Genomic DNA, 15,585 nt, shown 5'->3' with positions numbered 1-15,585 from the left:
TCCTGCTGCTAAAGCTCGGTTAGTTGTTGAGCTGTTAATTTGGTGATGAAAGCCCGCTTTCCTTAGAGTTGAGTTTAGCTACAGCTAGGTTTTGGAGGAAGCAGGGCTTTCTATCTGTGAAGAGCCTTTCTTGCTGAGGCCACGTGGAGACCACATTACCCAGCCCCGCCAGCCCTGCGAGCTCCTTGGTGGCCTGCGTGGACCCAGGTTGCCCTTCCTGCCCTCTAAAGCCTGAAGGGTGCATGTGTTTGGAAGCCTTTCTGTGCAAACTGCCACATACTCACTCAGTTAACGTCCTCAAACTTTATTGTTAGCTTTTGTTTCAGTCAGTTTCTCAGAAATTACTGGCAATTGTGTGACAATCAAGAGCCTCTGTCAACCACCTGCCTTCAGTGGGATTCTGCACAGCTGGGTCTTCTCAGCGGTGCTCAGGGTGCGATGCCGGGTTTAGGAGTCGCTGTCGTCGCTGTGTAAAGTGGCCAGGGCAGTGTCCACCTCAACTCCCTCCTCATCAGACTGAACGACGGGGGACTCTCCACCTTCACTGGAGTCCTGGGTGGCTGGGTCAGTGCAGGTGGAGGACAAGGAAGGTGGCTGCGCTCGTAATTCCGAGAGATTTGGAACTGGGAGAGTAATTTCATTCTGACCAGTATTTGATTCAGGCCCTGCAAAACAGGAAGAACCCTGTGATAAAGGTATCACCATTTAAAACTGCTACTGAAGATGGTGGTCTGAACTCATGCTATTAAAAAGGGTGTCATATTTTTTGTGGTGAGCTGGGGCTACAAAGGGGACTCCCACGACAGTGCAGGAACTGTCCCTGGAAGAGGCTAAGTCAGGTGATCACCGAGGCATCCTGGGGCTGCACTGATCCTTCTGCCCCCTGTGACAGACGGGAAGACCCTGAGCCCTCTCCACCAGGTCCAGGGAAATACTGTGATGAAGGTCCTGGGCACTCACTGCATTTCTTTAAGGAGCATCCCATGTAACCATGATAACCTAGATTTACTCTATGTCTTTGCAAGTAGTAATTCAGAGAAAGTATGCTAAGAGAGAAACTCAACCTTTTTCTCATTTCTCCAATTTCATGGGGAGTCAATAAGTTCTTAAAGGAACCAAAGCATATGCAGATGATGGAGTCCCTGTTTCTAAATCTTGATTCTAGGTAAGGGGCCAGCATTCCTTCCCACGTCCAGTGTCCCAGCCTCTCAGCATAGGGCTGCCCTCCTGGGGACAACTCTGTTCTCACAGATTTGCTGGGAGAAGAGGACAGAGAAGTTGAAAACAACACAAATGGCAATAACTCTAAAGGGCTTGACCTCAGAGGCAGTGGGAACTGTGGTGCCGGGGACACTGTCGAGGGCCCGGGGGCCGCAGGAGGACTGCCCTTTGCCTTTCCCTTGTGTGTATGTGGGACAACCTCAATCCTTGCTCTGTAATGATGTGTGTATAAGAAGATCCCCGAAGGTCTGATCGGAAATTTAAAATGAAGTGAGCCCATGTATAGGTTTGTAACCTCAGTAAATACTTGCTGAATGAATGTGAAAGTTTGGGAAGGCATAAAATGAAGTGCGAGTGCCCACAGGGTTGCACCGGTCTTTAAAAATATAAGCCAAATACTGAACACATACTTGGCCTTGCCCACAACAAAAAATAAATAGCTGAATGAAGGGGTAAGAGTTAAAGATGACAAATGCATGCTCAGACCAGCACCAGGTGTGTGAGTCACAGGCGATCTCCCACCTTCCCCCAAATTCCAGTCCTTGAAATAACCACAACAACTAAAACTCAAATTCTGAGACGGAGGAGGTAAAACAGGAATTAAAGTCCCCTTTTCTTGGACGATGTGTGGGTAGAGCACTAGAAATCTTTGAGAAATTCGTGACGGAACAGCTGTTTCATTTGCCAACCACTGTGAGACCAGACACAAGCAAGTGGAAATGGGTGAGAACAAGCAGTTGAACTGTGGCTTAGAGATCTGTGCATCATTACCCGATGTCTTCCCTCTGAAGGAATAATGTGGTGAGGTTTTTATGCAGGTTGGTCACCTCCTACCTAAGACAGGGGACAGCATGGCATTATCTTCTCCGCCTGAATTCAAAAAGACATCCAGGGCCTCTTGGTCGCTCACGTCCATCAGGTCCATCTGCTCCAGCATGTCGACATTCACCTCCATGGACGACATGCTCCCCATGGGCTCTGGGAATAGAGTGGCACCAGAAGAATTGACACTTTATCTTCAACAATACATTAAAAAGCAAACTTCAATTCATTAGGCTAACTGCGCTGTATTTTCTAGGTATAAAATATCTCCTGCTACTCCAAACTTTAAAAAATACAATTGGGAGCAATATAATAAATGCTGCACCCTAGTTTAATACTTGAAATCTATCTGAGATTAACACTGGTTCCCTAGCAGGTTTCCTGTTCACCCCCAGCCCTTTGTCTGCAGGTGCTGCAGACAGACCCACTTCTGCATTAAGCAGTTCCTGGCTGCTGGTAGCAGGGGGTTATCTGAAGGAGGGGGGACATTCCTGCAGCAGCATGAGGTGATTAGCAAGCTCCCCACCACACACATCTCTGCTTCTGCCCCCAAACTCTATTATCATTGCAGTTGAAGTTTTTACTGCCCTTGTGACATTTCTCTACTCGTCAATCTTAGCAGCAATGTTAGGGCATTGGCAAGCTGGGGAGATGGAACCATGAGCCCCTGCACTGCAGTGAAAACACAGACTAAAAAGAATAAAATCAGCCCACCAGCAAAAAGAAGCTATAAGACTATAAAGAGTCTGACTCAGCCGGGTACCAGGTAAGAGATGCCTCCTGAGTCTGGAGTTGATATTTAAACCACCTCTGTGGTCCAGAAAAGTACAGTTGGTTAAGTCACCCCAGGCATGATGGTGCCTGGCAGATGAGCATACACATTATTTCTGGATGAACACACCCTTAACCTTGCATCTCAGAGGCATAGAAAAACAAAGTCCATTCTAATCCAATCCCAAACTTACAGCACACACATGGAAATAAGTCAGAAACAAGCTCAGTATTAGCATTCTTTCCCAATAATTTTAAATAACTAAGCATTTTTAATCCAATAAAAGAAAAAAATGAACAAGGTAGAAAAATTAGGGCAGGCACTTGAGAAAGAGCCAAATAACTTACAGATAGGGAAAATCTAATCACTGAAATTTAAAATTCTGGGCACAAGTTAAATTGAAGATTATTAATGAGAGCCAAAGAGAAAATTAGTAAACTAGGAGACTGAATAAATTCCCCATTATACACAAAGGGAAAAGATGGGAACTAGGAAAGAGCTTAAAAGTGATGGAAAATGGAAAAGTTTACACAGTTCTAATGAGAGAATGTGGGGAGCAGCCATACTCAAAGGCTGTTTCCCAGGCTTGCTGAAAGATCTGAGGTCCCAGATTTAGGAACCAAAATACATTCCAAGCAAGACAGATAAAAGAAATCCTGACCTCCATCAATTGTAGGGAAACTGACAGAACAGAAGAGGAAGGGCAGATGAGGAACGATGACAAATAATTAGACTGACAGCCTCTCCACAATAAAAGGCAGAAGATGGAAGAATAAAATGAGAGGTAAGGTCAATGCCACCGCTAAAATTTCCTATCATTAACCAGCACTTAAGATCAAGTATAAGATGATAAGCAATGTCAGAAATCCTGGCCATGAGCCTGCTCTCAGGAAGATGGTGGTGAATCCCAGAAGGAAGGTCCGAGATGCAAGAAATGTTCAATAGCGAAAAGTCTCATAAGTTTGTAAGTTAATAATACAAAACCTTGAATAAACTCATAGTAGTGTCCAATTTGGGGGATTTACTCTGGCAGAATTAAAGGACTGAGCAATTTTGGTAGGAGGGGAAGGCTGTGATGAGAGATTAAGCAATGTAAGACCCTTGTTGTATTTGGTATGAAGGAGAATCTGATTGTCTTTAGTCACCACAAAATCAAAGTTCAGCACTAAAAGAAAGGGTAAATAGTATGTCATTTCTACTTTTAGCTGGGGGAAAGCTTTTTATAGTTTAGATGATCCCCCTGAAGTGGCAATATCCAAAGCAACGTAGTCAGAAGTCCGCCTTCTCTGCATCAGACCTGACCAGAGCATGGACCTTGTCACAGAGCTGCTTCACATCTGCAGCCTGATGGATCCAAGGGACACCGGTGCAGTGTTATCCTGGAGCTTCTTCAAGGCTGACTGGTCAGGGGGAACTTGATGGCACAGTGGTCAGACTTGTTCTTGGGGGCCTTCTTCTATGGGTGTTGGGTTGCTAGAAAATCAGTGACATGCAGGTTTTGTTGTGTGGCTATGGAGGCCATCAGCATGGCATTCTGGCTTTTGGCCTTGCTTTGACTTCAGTTTTGAAAGGGGCAGAGGCTCCTTTTCTGTCTGTGCTATCTTCTTAAGGAGGGCAAGAGTATATTTTTAAAACAAAGGAGAGAAAAAAAAAGTGGACTAAAAATCATAGAAAGTGCCACATAAGGTGGTAATGAAATCAGGTATGTTAGTAATCACAATAAACGTAAATGAACCAAATTTGCCAGTTAACAGATTATAAAACTGAATTACTAGTAAAGTGATAAAATCTAGCTATATTCTGTTTATAAGAGACACTCCTAAAACATAGACACACAAACAGTAACATTTTTTAAAAGTGGAAAGTGGGCAAACAACTTTAAGAAGAAAGCTGGTATAACTATATTAATATCAAACAAAATAGATATAAGAGGAAACAAAAGCAATATTGGGCTAAAGAGTTATACTCAATGATTTTTTAAAGGTTTACTTTTCCAGGTAGATATTTCAAAATTTCTGTGTGACTATAAAAATGGCTAGAAGGACAAAGTGTAACATCCATAGTCATGGGGTGGGGTATAGGAGGGTTAAATACACCTATTTGAAAATTGATAACTAAGCAATCCACTTGATGAAATAGAACCCATAAAGAAACCATGCCTATCATTTAGAATTTTGTTCTCAAGTGCACATGGAACATGTAGAAAAGTTCTCTGTAATGGGCCATAAAGTAAGTCCTGAATAAAAAATATGTATATATCAAAAACCCATTCTCTAACCACAACTAAAATTTAATTAGAAATCAGTAATAAAAAGTAACTAGAAAAACAGTCCATAAGTCAAATAAGAAATCTTACAGGAAAATTATAAATACCCAGAAACTATTACTTATCAAAACCTGTAGAATAATATTAAAGTGGTACACTAGTGAAAAATTCATAGCTTTGAATATCTTAATAAGTCTAAAAATTGAGTCTAAACATTCAGCTTAAATTAGACCAAACAAAATTAAATTTAAAAATGCCCAGCACTACAGAGAAGAAATGAGTGAAATAAAGACACAGTGGAAAGGAAGAAGAATAAAATGAAAAGTTGACTCTTAGTTGAAAACACTTTAAATGAATAATTTAAGATTCATAAAAAAGCAATAAAAGTCCCAAATTAACCTAACCCCAAATATGGCAAAGGCTAAGAACTGTGGACATTATGCTAGTATATTTGAAAACTAAGGACAAGCTGGGCAAAATCCATGGAAAATTTGCTAAAATTAACAAGATATAGGAAGTCACTATTACTGGTCAGAGAAAAGGAACAGGTAGTTCTCATAGAGAAATCACTGGTCCCAGACAGGGTCAGGGCAATTCTCTCCATCACTCAGGAAATAAATGATGAGATCACTGTGTGCACCACAGAAAATCCCAATCCCACTTAGCCACCAGTTCTCACTTGGTGTAGAAACAATGCAATTCCAATCAAGCTCTGGACAGGGTTTTCATAGAACTTGGAAATCTGACTTTAAAATTCACACGAAGGGACAAATTCATATAGAAATAGCGAAGGCAACTCTGAAGAAGAAAGAATGTTATAAAGTGTGTGTAGGGGCAAGCAGGAATCGCTCTACCATATATATCAAGACTTACTGTAAAACAGGGTCCTACACCTAGCATTACTGGCACTTTGGACCAGATAATTGTCTGTTGTGGGACTGCTCTGTATCTTGTAGGATGTTTTAGCAGCATCCCTGGCCTCTACCTAGATGCTAATAGCATATACCTACCCCAATCACAGCAAGCAAAACTGTTGCCAGACCTTGCCAAATGACCTCCATGGAACAAAACTGCTCTCAATTGAGAACCACTGCTTAAATCATTATTATTAAGGTAGTATGGTTTTGGCTTGAGGCTAACAAATAGAAGAATAGAACCTAGGAGAGACACACTGCATGGAAATTGACAATGTGAAGCAGTGAAGAAAATGCTGGTGCTCAAATAGTTACTGCTTTGGAAAAAAATTAAAATTGGACCTGTAGCCCATGACATAAACAAAAACCAAGTTGTGTGGACTTAAGAGCCAAATATAAAATGGAAATTTAAAAACTTAGTAGGATGTTCTTATAACTTGGAGTTATATCAAATATATACTTATATCCTTCTAACAAACCATTTTATACATCTGGACTAGTTCTTAACATTTTTTTAAATATCTGAAGCAAATATGGTAAAATATTAACATGCTAAATCTGGAAACAGGTATGTTACATTATTTTCTGTTCTTTTTTGAATATTTAAAATTCCTAGTTAAAATGGAAACCAGCCCTGGTGGGTATGCTCCATGGTTAGAGCATTGACCTGGAAACCTAAGGGTTGCAGGTTTGATCCCTGGCCCTGGTCAAGGCCTGTGAGCAGGGAACCAATCAATGTTTCGTGCTCTCTCTCCCCACTTCCCTTCCCTCAAGCCCCTTCTCCCCTCCCTCCCTCCCATTCTCTAAAAATCAATGGAAAAAATATACTCAGGTGAGGATTAAAAAAGAAAACCAATGATGATCACAGTAAGTTTCAAAGTTCTAAATAAAACCATCGTGACAAGATAATGATACAAAGTTAAAATCATAAACTGGCAATTGTGTTTGAGATATTTTTGCATTCTGGATCATATCTTGGGGGACACTATGAATTTCAGGATAGGTGTATATCTATTCTATCTTTTCTAACTGTTAATTTTACCACCAGCCCTAACATCACCTCTTCTTTCCCCAGCACTGGGTCCACTCTGGAACTCCTGAGGGCTGAGTCAGTGTCTGAGGGTACAGGGGACACCCCTGGCTCCAGAGGTTGGACTTTGCTGCATTGCCAGCTCAGCAGAGATGCACAGGATCCTGAGGACTAATTGTGGGGATACACAGGTACAGAATAGGGCATCTCCATGGTGATCTTTTTATCACTAACTGCACTGTCAATACCCTGGTACTCGGCAATAAAATGAAAGAAATAAATGCTTTCCCGAGAAAACAGGAGTCAAGTCAGGTGGAAGACAAAACCTGGATCAGGACAAAGGACCTAATTTTGTTCTACTGGTATGTTGATCTGCTGGGCATGTGCAGGTCCCAGGTCCCCTCTGCTTCTCAGCATGCTGGCACTGCCTTCACTCCCCTTCAAGCACACAAGATTCCCTGCTCTGTGGGTCCTCCAGCCTCACCACTGATCAAGTGCTCACAGATATCCCTTCACCGTTTACTCTGATCATTTTCTGGATAAAACTTCCCATGCCTTTGTCTTAATTAAAAAATGATGCTTTAGAAAGTGAGAAAGATTCAGACTTACTACTTCTGATTTAGTGGAATGAGTCCAAAATATCATGTGATTTAAAATATATATATTTCAGAGAGGAAAGGAAAGGGAGAGAAAGATAGAAACATCAATGATGGGAGAGAATCACTGATTGATTGCCTCCTGCACACCCCACACCAGGGATCGAGCTGGCAACCTGGACATGTGCCCTGACTAGAGTTGAACCGTGACCTCCTGGTTCATAGGCAACACTCAACCACTGAGCCATGCTGGTTGAACGTAATTTTTTATTTTGATTGATTCCTCTAAATTAAACGTCATCCCTGGAGATGAACACAAGGTAAGAAAGGAACGTGTGACTCGCCAGGCTGGGCGTCTCAGGGATGGCTCTGAATGGGCTGCAGGGACAGGGACATACTGTTTGTCATTTGTAAATGTCTTTTCAACTCTAGCTGAAGCAGAAAGCAAAAACACCCACCTCCTCATTTTCTTCTTTCTTTCAAAACCACGCATATTGGCAAAATATGCCTGACTCAATTTCTTTTACCTTAAAAAAAAATGAGCCCTATACTTTTTTGAAACTTGATGAAAATTATTGTTTTAAGAGCTCAAAACCAAAAAACAATTCAATTCCTTAATGTTTAACTGCTGCCTGCTCAACATGTGGTGATGAACATGTTCCTGCCCAGCACCACTACGCTGGTCCCGGGGCCCTGCATCACAACAAGCCCATCTGCCAAACAGAAACGGACTCTGAACCTGTCATACTTCTCTCAACCCACTGGGGTGTTCATGGGTTTCCCTGAGAATAAGAGCTTCTTAAAAGACACTTCTATTTTCTCTTTACCTCCTCTGGGCCTAGGAGTGTGCTGAACAGTTAGCAGGTGCTCAGGAAACGTCTGCTGCACTAAACTGAATGAGGGTGGCATTAAAGTGTTTAGCATAAGAATTTCTATTCCTGTTCCCTTCATGGTCCCACCTGCTCTCAATGTAATGTCTCATTGTGCTCAAATTTGTAGGTCAAATTTGCCAGTGTGTCTGTATTTGAATGGGCTGGATGTTTGTGCTCCCTTCAGTTTGTATGTTTAAGCCCTAACCCTCCTTGTGATGGTATTTGGAGGCAGGGCCTTTGGGACACGATTAGGTTTAGATGAGCTCATAGGGTGGTGCCCTCAGAATGGGATTAGTACCCTCCTAAGAAGAGACACCAGAGAGATGCTCTCTCTCCATCATGTGAGGAGAATGAGATATATTAGTAAGCCAGGAAGATAACCCTGGCAGAAAACCAAATCAGTCAGGACCTTGGTCTAGGACTTCCAGCCTCCAGAACTGTGAGAAATAAATTTCTGTTGTTTCGGCCACACACAATCTGTGGTATTTTGTCATGGCAGCCTGAATGGACTGTCCTTCTCAGCTCCTGCCCATGATGGCAAAAATCTGTGGAGCAAAGCACCAAACACCAAGGAAGCTGAACACTGCGCATACTCTGAGGAAACAGGCTGACTTTCCTAGATGAAAACTCTAGGTCAGTGGAGTACAGAGAGGGAGAGCTGACTGAGATAAAGAGGTTAAACTTCAAATCTATACTGTGAGTTTAAAAAGCATTGTCAGAGATTAAAATGTCAGTGGAGTAACTGGATGCTGCACTGATATGCTCCTAGGTCCAAACTGGTATTATAACTAAAATACAGAAAAACTTCCTGAATAATCAACAGAAGACTCACTGGAGTGAACCCTGATAACCAAGGACTGAAAGTGGAGACCCCATAAAGACTGGTAGGAGGGGCGGGGAGGCATGTAAGGGCTGGCTGGGCCCTGACAGGCAGCAGCTGAAGTTCTGGAGGGATATCTCAGCTGTGGGGGCTTGCCACTGAGAACTCTGGGGTCTAATTCCCCAGCTGGGCCCCCCCAGCAGAGAACACCAAAACGGAGAAGGGTACCCACATAATATCTGTCTGTGAAAAGCAGGTGGGTTGCTGTCTGCCAGGGAGAGATGGTTAGAAATTCAGGCACTCTCTTAAAGGGCCAACGCATAAAATTTCCTGTGGAGCCACCCATCTCGTGCTCCACAAGAGGAACAGCAGAGTGGACTGGAGCTGGGTGAGCAGAAGCCAGGACCAAGGGCTCTGGGTTAAGAACTCAGAAGGCAGACACCCTGATTTCCTGTGCTGAGCCATTCCCTCATGCTGCAGATGTCATCTTTCTCATGGAGACAATTGCTATACAGGCAGCATTGCCTGGGGGGAAGACAGCTGACCCACCCTAATGGAAAACTTCTTGCCCCTTATGAGACTAAGAATAATAATTAGCCTCCAGGCAGAAACAATTACTCCACCCTGTTGAAGAAAACTCTTACCACACCTGTGGACGATTGCCTGAGGGCAGATCAAGAGGAATCCTATCACTCTGTAGCCACATGCGGTTTCTGGAGGCTTTGAGTCTTTGCCTGATCTAATTAGTTAGACACAGCTTTTGACACCATCCTGCACTAGAGATTGAGAGGTGTAGTAGATTACCTAATACAGAGTCACAAACCCAAACAGGCCATATATGACAATCTACAGTGAACATTGTACCCACTGGGGGCAAAAACTAAAACCATTTCCACTAAGAACAGGAACAAGACAGGGATGTCCGCTTTCACCATTCTTATTCAACATAGTACTATAAGTCCTAGCCACAATGATCAGACAAGAAGAAGAAATAAAAGCATCCAAATTGACAAAGAAGAAGTAAAACTCTCATTATTCACAGATGACATGATATTGTACATAGAAAACCCTAAAGACACCACCAAAATACTACTAGAGTTAATAAATGAATTTGGCAATGTAGCAGGATATAAAATCAACACCCAAAAATCAATGGCTTTTTATATAACAATAATGAATTCTCAGAAAAAGAAACTATAAAAACAATCCCATTTACCATTGCAACAACAACAACAAAATGATACTTAGAAATAAACTTAACCAAGGAGGCAAAAGACCTGTTCTTGGAAAACTACAGGATGCTGAAAAAAGAGACAGAATAAGATATAAACAAGTGGAAAATATGCCATGTTCATGGATTGGTAGAATCAACATCATTAAAATGTCCATACTACCCAAGGCAATCTACAGATTCAATGCAATCCCTATTAAAATACCAACAGCATACTTCACAGAGCTAGAACAAATACTCCAAAAATTTATATGGAATAAAAACAAACCTCAAAGAGCTGCAGTAATCTTAACAAAGTTGGAGGAATCACAATACCAGAATTCAAGTTATACTACACAGCCACTGTTCTCAAAACAGCTGGTACTGGGCACAAAACAGACAGATAGACCAATGGAACAGAACAGAGACCCAGAGGTTGACCCAAGCCATTACGCTCAATTGCTATTTGACAAAGGAGGGAAGAACATACAATGAGTCAAGACATTTATCTTGAATAAATGGTGTTGGGAAAATTGGACAAATACATGCAAAAAAAAAAAAAAATGAAACTAGACCACCAACTTACACCAAACACAAGAATAAACTCAAAATATATAGAAGACTTAAATGTAAGTCGTGAAACCATAAAAATCCTAGAAGAAGCCATAGGCAGCAAAATCTCAGACATCTCTCATAGCAATATGTTTACAGATACATCTCCTAGGGCAGTGGTCGGCAAACTGCGGCTCTGTTGACTAATGAGTTTGCCGACCACTGGGATAGGGGCTTAATCACAAGGAACAGCAGCAGCCTGTAATTATTGGAATCGAGAGTCTATCAGTGGTCGGCAACAGAGCGGCAAACCGTGGCTTGCGAGCCGCATGTGGCTCACGAGCCGCAGTTTGCTGACCACTGTCCTAGGGCAAAGGAAACTAAGGAGAAAATAAACAAATGTACTACATCATAATAAATAGCTTCTGCACAGCAAAAGGAACCATCAACAAACTGAAAAGGGAGCCCACTGTATGGGAGAACATATTGGCAATGATACATCAGATAAAGGGCTAATATCCAAAATATATAAGAAACTCATACAACAAAAGGAAGACAAACAATCCAATTAAAAAATGGGCAAAGGACCTAAATAGACACTTCTCTAAAGAGGATATACAGATTGGAGAAACATGAAAAAATGCTCAAGGTCACTGATCATCCGAGAGATGCAAATTAAAATGACAATGAGGTATCACCTCACACCTGTCAGAATGGCTAGCACCAATAAATTAACAAATGACAAGTGCTGGCGTGGATGTGGAGAGAAGGGAACCCTAGTACACTGCTGGTGGGAATGCAGACTTTTGCAACCATTATGGAAAACAATATGGACTTCCCTAAAAAAATTACATATGGACTGCCATTTGATGCAGTAATCCCACTTCTAGGAATATATCCTAAGAATCCCAGAACACCTATCGGAAAGAAGGTATGCACCCCTATGCTTGTATCAGCACAATTTATAATAGCTAAGATCTGGAAACAGCCCAGGTGCCCATCAGTAGATGAGTGGATAAAAAAGCTGTGGTACATATGCACCAAGGAATACTATGCAGCAGTAAAAAGAAGAATCTCTCACCCTTTGAGACAGCATAGAGCAGGCATCCTCAAACTACGGCCCGCGGGCCACATGCGGCCCGCCGAGGACATTTATCCAGCCCGCCAGGTGCCGCTGCCTGTCCTGCTTAGCAGCCAACTCGTCCCGAGCCCGCAATGCGCATAGGAATTTGTTCAGTTTTTTTTTAAAACTATAGTCCGGCCCTCCAATGGTCTGAGGGACAGTGAACTGGCCCCCTGTTTAAAAAGTTTGAGGACCCCTGGAGAGGGACCTGGAGAGTATCATGCTAAGTGAAATAAGTCAGTCAGAAAAAGATAAGTATCACATGATTGCACTCATATGTGGAATCTAAGTAACAAAATAAACAGATGAACGGAGTGGATCCAGAGACATGGAAGCATGGAACAGAGTGTGGAACCTCAGAGGGAAGGTGGGGGAGGTGGGTGGGAGGTACTCAACCAAAGACCTTGTATGTATATATGCATAACCCATGGACATGGACAATAGGGAGCTGAAGACCTGGGGGAGGGGTGGGGAGGGCTGGAAAGAGTCAATGGGGGAAAAAGGGAACATATATAATACTTTCAACAATGAAGATTTATTTAAAAAAAAATAAAAAAGCATTGTCTACATAATGCAGTCTTCAGTGCATTCTGACCATTCACATATTACTGTTCTTTTGTTTTTCCTACATTATTTTCCTTCCTGGTTCTTTGATTTCTTTAACCTCTCCTGGGGTGGACACGGAGCTGACTGACCAGGAACAGAGTAAGGGTAACAGAGATAAACTGGGGGCTGTGGTGAGGGTCTGTATAGAGAACAACATCCACAGCCAGGCTGGCCAGGGAGGCGCATGAGAGCTGAGCACAGAGATAACTGGGAAGGAGAGGGGTTTCCAGAGGTGAGATGCCCAGGAGGACAGAAAGGCAGGTAGTCGGGGAAGCTCTGGGCACTTCTCCACACTGTCTGGGACTGGGAGGCTGCTCCTGCCCTCTCGCCCACCTACCCAATGCTTCCTGCTGCCCCCACCACTCCCAGGTCTTGGGAAGGAGGGGCTGATGGAGGAGCCAGTAGCTTAATAGTATTTCTCTGCTACTTAGTTTGCTCTTGGGAGCTATGAGATGCAGCCTAACATTCATGCATCTAGATGTTGATCATAGCACAGTTACAGAAGTTCAACTAGATTCACCCTGACAATGAAGATACAGGTTTTAAAACATCTTTCAAAGAAGTTTTAATAATATCAGGGGAAAGATCCCACACAGTATTAAGAAAAAGTATAAAGCCAGATATGTGTACAGTTTGATACCAATTATACAGACTCACACACGGAGACCGGAAAGAACCATTTTAAACAAGTATTAGGGATTATTCTGTGCTGTATAATTATGGGTAATGCTTCTTTTGTCTTTTTTTCACTAATGTATTTTATGCTTTCTAAATATCTTCAACTAAAGCCTAGAACGATAGAAAGGCAAAAACAATGGCAAGACAAATATGATGCATCCACTCTGATTTTGGGGAACTTTACACCACACCCCACTCGGGGGTACACATGACAGCATCTCCACACACTCCAGAAGCCCGCCACTTGCCTCGCCTCTCTATCTGCAGGTAGCCTGTGGAAAGGTACTGCTCCATGTCCTGCTGGAAGGCTTCCTCAAAAAACTTCTGCCGCTCCTTCAGCTTCATTTGCTGGGTGTGTTCCATTTCCAGGACCTTCTGGGTATGCTCAGCATCTAGTTCCGCTAAGGAAACAATAATTTGGGTCAGGTTTGAAAAGAAACTGAGATAGGAAGTGGGTATAAATACCTACTCACATCTACACTCTAAGCCAGCTGTGGGCAAACTACGGCCCGCGGGCCGGATCCAGCTGTTCTATCCGGTTCTCTTGCTCTCCCCTCCGCTCCTTTACTTTGAATTTATATTAGTTCACACAAACACTCCATCCATGCTTTTGTTCCGGCCCTCCGGTCCAGTTTAAGAACCCATTGTGGCCCTCGAGTCAAAAAGTTTGCCCACCCCTGCTCTAAGCTGATCGCGTCAAACTCTGGAGGGTGCCCTGACTGCAACACAACCACTCCTCCCTCCCAGTCGGCTGCACTGTTCCTGCCACCTTTGCTCATGCTGTTCCTCTGCCTGGAATGACCTTCCCACCCACATCTCCCACTCTTCCCAGAAGAGATGTTCGTCTTTCAAGACTGACTTCTCAGTTAACCCCTCAACTCAGGTAGAATTTTTGCTCCATCCTGAGGTTTCTGTAACACTGAGCAAACTTCTGTAGCTGACATGCATCACAGTACAACCGGTAAAGACTTGGACTTCCTGGAGAACTGTGACCATGTTATTCATTTTAATAACTTATCACCTCGCTCAGAGCCGGGCACATAGGAAGGACTCAATGTTTCTTAAAGAGCAACAATATAGCCATTGTGGTCTAGTAGAAAAGGCTCTGCTGTTTATTAACTGTGCAAACTGGCTAGTCAGTTAATCGTTCTGAACCTTACAGTACTCATCTGAAAATTTAGGACAGAAATATTATGAATCCAATATGAATGTGGAACTTAAGTGAAATAATGTGAAAGAATTGTATAATTAAAATGAGCAGTGATCCTTCAAGGCAGGGCTCAGGAAGGAAGAAAACAGATCTCAGCCTGGCTGTCACCCGTTTCAGCCTGGGAGACCCTGAGCAGAGAACCTGGTCGTCACACCAGACCCTGACTTCTGACCTATAGACTATGAGCTATTTTTGCTGTTTCAAGCTTTTGGGTGTAGTGATTCATTCCGCAGCAGTATAGGGTACTCCAAATTAGCTGTCTACATGAATCCCAGCCCTGCCCAAATCTGACTAGCTGGAGAATGGAAGAGAGAACCACTTGAATTCTTTACCTTAAACAAATACTGTGCAACACCTACCCTGTGGCAGACACCATGCTTGGATGAGTTTGGCAGGAGAACAAAGTTTCAGCTACCTTACCGTCTTGGGATAAACATAGGGCCCAAAACATGGTAAAATAATTTCACCCAAGACACTCTCCCCTCAGGTTATCTCTGGGGAGTGTCAACAACTTTGGGATATTAGAACCCATACAACTCAAAAAAAAAAAAAAAAAACCCACAAAAAACAAAAACAAAATCTAATTAAAATGCATAGAGGATCTGAATAGACATTTTTCCAAAGAAGACATACAAATGGCCAACAGGTACAAGATAAGATGCTCAACATCACTAATCATCAGGGACATGAAAATCAAACCCATAATGAGATACTGCCTCACACCTGTTAGAATGGTTATAAAAAAAGACAAGAAATAAGTTGGCAAGGATGTGGAGAAAAGGGAATGTTTGTACATTCTTGGTGGTACTGTAAATTGGTGAAGCTACTATGGAAAACAATATGAAGGTTCCTCAAAAAATTAAAAATAGATCTACTATATGATCCAGCCACCC

General features: G+C 42.6%; 1 protein-coding gene across 2 annotated transcripts in view; it reads right to left on the bottom strand.

The window, feature by feature from the left end:
- Nucleotides 1-288: 288 nt before the first annotated feature.
- The window catches only part of DTNBP1 (dystrobrevin binding protein 1), a 157,846-nt gene continuing 142,549 nt past the window's right edge, over nt 289-15,585 (bottom strand). The window contains exons 8-10 of one of the 2 annotated variants that reach the window (XM_080656839.1): nt 13,731-13,883; nt 2,056-2,199; nt 289-665 (exon numbers count right to left, since the gene is read on the bottom strand). In XM_080656839.1, coding sequence (XP_080512965.1) covers nt 448-665; nt 2,056-2,199; nt 13,731-13,883 — 515 coding nt within the window. In that variant the 3' untranslated portion in view covers nt 289-447. The remainder of the gene's footprint in view (nt 666-2,055; nt 2,200-13,730; nt 13,884-15,585) is intronic. The other variant, XM_080656840.1, reaches the window with a different exon arrangement.

Source organism: Plecotus auritus, assembly GCF_963455305.1.
Source record: "Plecotus auritus genome assembly, chromosome: 2".
Classification (NCBI taxonomy): domain Eukaryota; kingdom Metazoa; phylum Chordata; class Mammalia; order Chiroptera; family Vespertilionidae; genus Plecotus; species Plecotus auritus.
This window is presented reverse-complemented; position numbering and strand designations above follow the sequence as displayed.